We start from the raw sequence: 5,873 nt of genomic DNA, 5'->3' as shown, positions 1-5,873 counted from the left end.
ATTTACTTTCTCACCACCTGATGCTTTCTTTGTTCTTTGTCTCCTTTCTAAAATGATATATTGAAGTTACATTTACACCCATTTACATGAATGCACATAGATATTATGGAATAGGATCTACATGTGAAGGAGACCATGTGATCTCTGTTCATTTTGAGATTGTGTGATCTGGCTTAGAACCATCCCTTATAAGTGCATTGATTAACCAATACATGTTATGATTTCATCTTTCACCCTAGTCAGTAGTCAATTTTACATAAGAACACACATTTAATTATCAATTTATCTGTTTTTGGTTATGTAGGTGGGCCATATTTCTTTGTTATAGTAAATGGAGCATAAATGAAAATGGATATTAAAGTACCTCTAGGGTGTGGTAAGGAATTCTCTGGGTTTAAACCCAGGAGTGGAATGCCTGGGTCAAATAATAGTTCCATTTTTGAGAAAACCTAAAACTGATTTCCAAAATGAATGTATTAAAGTTTTGCAAATTTTTTCATGAAGCTAGCATAACACTGATACCAAACCAGATAAAGACAAAACAACAGCAAAGGAAATTTCCAAGTCAGTATCCCTGATAATGTTAAAGTTCTCAATAAAATACTAGGAAGCAAAATTCAGAATGACACCAAACCCATCATTCATTTTAAATAATTTTTGTGTGAGGTGGAAGGTATTAAGCCTATTTTTATCAGGTATTGGAACAGGCTGCAGCAGTTCTGTTATGACCAGGGCCTCCTGAGGAACAAGTTTATTGCCAGGAACTATTTCAGTTTTCCTTGAAGATAGAATGTAAAACACCGAGGTGTCTGTGAAACCAAGATCCACTGACAGGATGAAAGCCACAAGAAGGGCATTTTTATTGACAGCTTTTTCCTGGGTCCATTGCACATCAGGTGGTCAGAGGGTAGACTCTCACAGATTCAAGTTGAAGAGTACAATGGACCTCAAACAGTATGAAGGCTGCTGATTCAACCTTCTGACCAAACTCCCATATTCATTCCAGCTAATTTTAAAAAGACAAAGTGCTACCTAGTTAACTTTCTGTGTTGATATTTGGAGTGTGACAGGTCAGTTAACAACTGGATACTAAGAAAAACATATCATTTCCAATGCTAAAATGAGACTGAAAAATTTTTCTTCCTTATTCAGACCAAACTAAGTCTGGACCCAATGGAGTAATGATTCATGAGAATAAGGGCTCCAAAAGATGGAAAACACAGAGAAGTCAGGCGATTCATGTTCACCAGCCACAAATTGTTATAATTTAAAAGACTAATGTATCCTCTTAAGATGGAGGAGAGAGTATAAAAAACGAAAAAGTTAGACACTAGGATCAGAATGTTCTAGGTGACTCTGGACTCAGGCGACATTCTACTGGAACCATGAGAACTGCGGATGTGTTGAACCCTCTGCTTGTGTCTGTAGAGAATGACAATCATGGAGCCACTGGACCAGGCCATGAGCACAGAAAGAAAGACTTCAGGGCAAACCACCAATGCTGCATAGAGTGAATCAACAATTTCATCCTGCCCTACAATGGAGCAGTATCCAAAATCTCGTTTTTGTGACACGTTTTTGCTGCTCCTGTTCAAAATTGTGTATGAAAAATAAATAAAATTTATGGACATGTACAGGATCCAGAGGAGGAAAATGTGGCAGCTGATGTACTTCTCAACTTTGCCTTTATGATCCTTCCAGCAGGATTTCCTGGGGCAAATGGTCAAGGCCTGAAAGACACTCAGGAGGCAAGTGGTACCAATGGACACACTCCTACCACATCCCTGAATGTACAATAGGAGCTTGCATCCAAAATCATTCAAGAATTGCTTAAGTCCCCAAACTGCCATAGTTTGGGGCACTCCTGTAGAGGGAATGATCAAGGCATTGGCTGCCATTACGTTCATCAAAATCACATCTGTGGGCTTTAATGTGCATTTTCTGTAGTAAAGGACTAGATAGTAAAAAATTAGAGAGAAATTTCCCAGGATTCCAGTTGTGGTTTGTAATAAGAAAATAATGCTCATTGCCATATTACAGAAGTCCATTCTGTGACTTGGCACAATTTCCTTTAGAATATGGCATGACTATTCTTCTGACCAAATAACTACTGACAAATGTTTGCAGCCTGAGGTAGAGGAAGAAAGCTTTATTTCATGTGGCTACTGAAAGAATGAAGGGTATTTTAAGTTTAGGTGTTCAAGGCCGGCCCTTACCATTTAGAAAGACCTCATCCTCAAAAGTTTGAGAGTAGTAGTTCCTTTCTAGGTATGCTACTGTAAGGGTGAAAAATACATTAGAATGTACATAATGATGAAGGAGGGACATCAAACTTCAGAGAAAAATGAATCGTTCATAATGATTTGACATTGGCCCTTGAGAAACAATGGAAATTGACTGGCCGAACAAACAAATATAATGCAACAGTTCCAGAATATAATATTTTCTGGTGATGGTGTTAATAAAAACAACTTAAGTAGTGTCCAGAAAATTACATATATCAATGCAAAATGTATATCTCATCGAAAAATAAGATATGAAAGAAGAAATTTATGATGCCTCTGAGAATATACCCATGGCCTTGTTACATTGCAAGTGACCCTTCATCTTGTCTCATGTCGAGACAGCTTTTGTTTAACCTGAAATTACCTCTCCCTTTTCTACTCCCTCCATGAGGAAATGTACCCAACCCAGTTGTAGAAACTGGGAGTCAAAACACCCCAAATAGCTTCTTGGTTTTAGCTTCTCTTATCCTGTTTGATTGCTTTGCTCTCTGCCCACCCTTGCAAACTGACAATCAGGACATACTTGTTCTGTCATGTTTGCCCTTAAAAGCTTCCTGTGAAATGAAGATATTTGAGATAGCACTGTGAGAAATGTTGCTTTCCAAGTAGTAACCAAGTCCACTTAAAACAGACTCTCAATTTCAAATTTTGTCATGCTGAGAAAACTTTGGGTCTTTTCCCTGCAACAGAAAAAATATTAAAAGCACAAATGCATTAGAATGATGGTTGAATTGACAACTTATATCATGTTAAGAAATAGATTTATGAAAATCATATCACATAGATACATATATGTGTACACACTTTTCAGAGCTTTTGGAGAGAAGGGGATATCGGGTATGGGGAAATCTCACAGACTGAACAATCATATAAAATAAGGCAAAATGTGCTAGCAGAAGTGGCAAAGAGAACGGTATCTGATGAATGACAGCTACTGAAGAAATGTTTAGGGTCTCTATTAAGACTGTGTCTGAAATAATCAATGCACCATTTCTTAGGCTTATAGTGGAAATTATAGGTAAAAAGGCATTGGATTAGACAGTCCAGCAGTGCAGTTAAGTCAGAGTATACTCCCAGCACACCATATTCTATTCCTGCAGGAAGGTGTCTGAAATCCTCAGAAGCAGGTGTGTGTTGGTACCAGGATGAACCATGCAGGCTCAGGAAATGCACCATTGCTCCACACAATCAACAGCCATGCAATGACAGCTGAGTAACCAATAACTTGAAGAAAATTGGCTATGAATCTTGAGATCTGAAGAAATTAAATCAAAGTCAGAACATGATCTGAGACCTTAGGAACTACCAAATACTATCAGTCTCTACTTCTCTGTGCACTGATACTTGAGAATACCTTAGGCAAGGGCTACAGCAGAATATAGAAAGTAGTCTATTAAGGAGGTAAAAAAAGACCCCAAAATAACACTAGCGTAATTCTGTCTCAATATTGTTTTTTTTATATATGTGGCAGAAATGTGTGTTTATGTGGGTTGAATGTGTTTTGAGCTCAGGAAACTAGAATGGGACCCATAAGAGGGTTAAATAGAGTTGGTATGCCCCTGTGAGGACAGAAAAATTACAAGAATCAACAAGATGCTTCATTTTAAGACAAGCTGTGACCCTGAAGACGACTTTAATGACAGTCACTAAGAAGTATCTGTACCACATCTTTTTGAGAATTAAGAATTTCAGTGTCAGATCTGTGAGGCCACTCTGCTCAATTCTGGTAATGAATATTTGTCTTCACAGTCATAGCGTTCTGCACACAAAGACACAAAAAGTATAAGTCAAATCCAGCAAAATCCAATATTCTCACTATTAAATATTCACTTAGTTTTATTCATTAAAAATTGAGGGTATAATGGCAAATAAATTTTTATGAGTTAAGTGCATATATGGCAGATAGCAGCGACAATTTATGAGTCACAACTCTCTTGTTTGTTTGATTCCACTCCTTGAATTTAAAACTGCATGATGTGGACACTCTCATGATCTGACCTTAGAAATTCTGAGGATAAATGACTCTTTAAATCCCAAAGCTGTTTAGAGGTAAAGCGGATACAGAAAGGTCATGGCGTGGATAGTGTGACAAACTGTCACCTCAGTCTGTGATCACAAAGCAATGACAGATGTTCCCAAACACATTTACGTCTTCTATGTGGTCTGTGTTCCCCACCTGGCACTTTTCACAGTGTTGATAAGTAGCTGTCTGCTTTCTGCTGTAAGTTTTCATTTGAGGGCACTGTAGAGATCGGTCAATGGTAAAGAACATGTGATGCTCTTGCATATGACCTAGGTGTAATTCCCAGCACCTACTTGTGTCTCAGCATCACCTGAAACTCCACTTCTAGTGGGTATTAATATTCTCTATGGGAACTGAAGGCACTGAATTTCCATAGTGCACATTTATACATACAGCAAAACATTCATCCACACAAGATACAACAGATAATAACATATCTTTTTAAAAATAAGGATTCATTTCTGCATAAATGTTCACTCTATAGGAAAATGCCAAGTGCATATAAAGTTTTCAAGATTGTAATAGAAAACAGTGTTCTAAGGCTGGGTTGATGTGATAGAAAGTTTCTTTCAGTTTAGTTTCACAAGTACGGGATAAACCTGGTGTATGTGAGTCCACCAGAAATACACATTCCTACTGTTGCAGAGACAAAGCATATAGTGGTAACTACCAATGAATTACTACCACTACTAATCTGTAAATATGCAACGTTAAATATCAACATGTGATTAAAAAATAATTGCACGAGAAGAACATTGAGTACAATAATTGACTTAGAATTCCATATATATTTGAAAATATTTTGTTGCTGTTGTTACTATGTAGCTCTGGCTATCCTGGAACTCACTATGTAGACTACGTTGACTTCAAACTAACAGAGAGCTGCCTACCTCTGCTTCATAAATGATGAGATTAAAGGTATGTACCACCACAAATTACATATGAAAATACTTATATTAATTTATCTATTATAATACAATTCATGGTGCATTAAAATAGATGTGGTATTCATGAGACTATAAAGAATAATTAGAATAATGTGAAACCTTAATTATTGTCTAAGGAGGTCCAGCACTAGTGTGGATATAAAGTAGCTGAATGGTACATTCAAGGCTTGCAAAGCACAAGGCACTGTGTTCTATTTGCAACAATAATGAACACCAAGGAAAGGCATGATATCTGGTTCTTCTTAACTTTATAGTAAGACTAATACAGGAGAGATAGGTAACTCAGGACACATATGGTTCTGTTTGTCACTGCTGAAAAATTATGCTCTACTCTACCTTTTATTCCATGTTAACTTTACAAGTTCAAGAGTTTTTGAGCCATTTTACTACTGGCTATTCAATACAACCAAACTTACCACTTCCTCTATAATCATACGAGAAATGAGGTGCCACATAAGAATGTTTTATTACTCCAGAAACATACTCACATACTACACCTTCCCAAGGTTGAGTGTTTCTTATATTTCCACTTTAATGTCCACTTTGGGCATGAAACCATGGTAAGTTAATCTTCAATAAAACTTCAAAAAAGATCAGCACTCGGGAGGCAGAGGCAGG

General features: G+C 37.1%; 1 protein-coding gene across 1 annotated transcript; it reads right to left on the bottom strand.

Moving 5' to 3' along the window:
• Positions 1–1,148: 1,148 nt before the first annotated feature.
• On the bottom strand, positions 1,149–2,048 carry LOC101986914 (vomeronasal type-1 receptor 4-like). The gene is given in 1 exon segment (XM_026777107.1): positions 1,149–2,048. A coding segment is annotated over 1 exon segment (900 nt).
• Positions 2,049–5,873: the final 3,825 nt, after the last annotated feature.

The sequence above is a fragment of the Microtus ochrogaster genome, unplaced genomic scaffold (assembly GCF_000317375.1).
Source record: "Microtus ochrogaster isolate Prairie Vole_2 unplaced genomic scaffold, MicOch1.0 UNK47, whole genome shotgun sequence".
Classification (NCBI taxonomy): domain Eukaryota; kingdom Metazoa; phylum Chordata; class Mammalia; order Rodentia; family Cricetidae; genus Microtus; species Microtus ochrogaster.
Note: the sequence above shows the minus strand (reverse complement) of the source record. Positions and strands in the feature narration are given on the sequence as shown.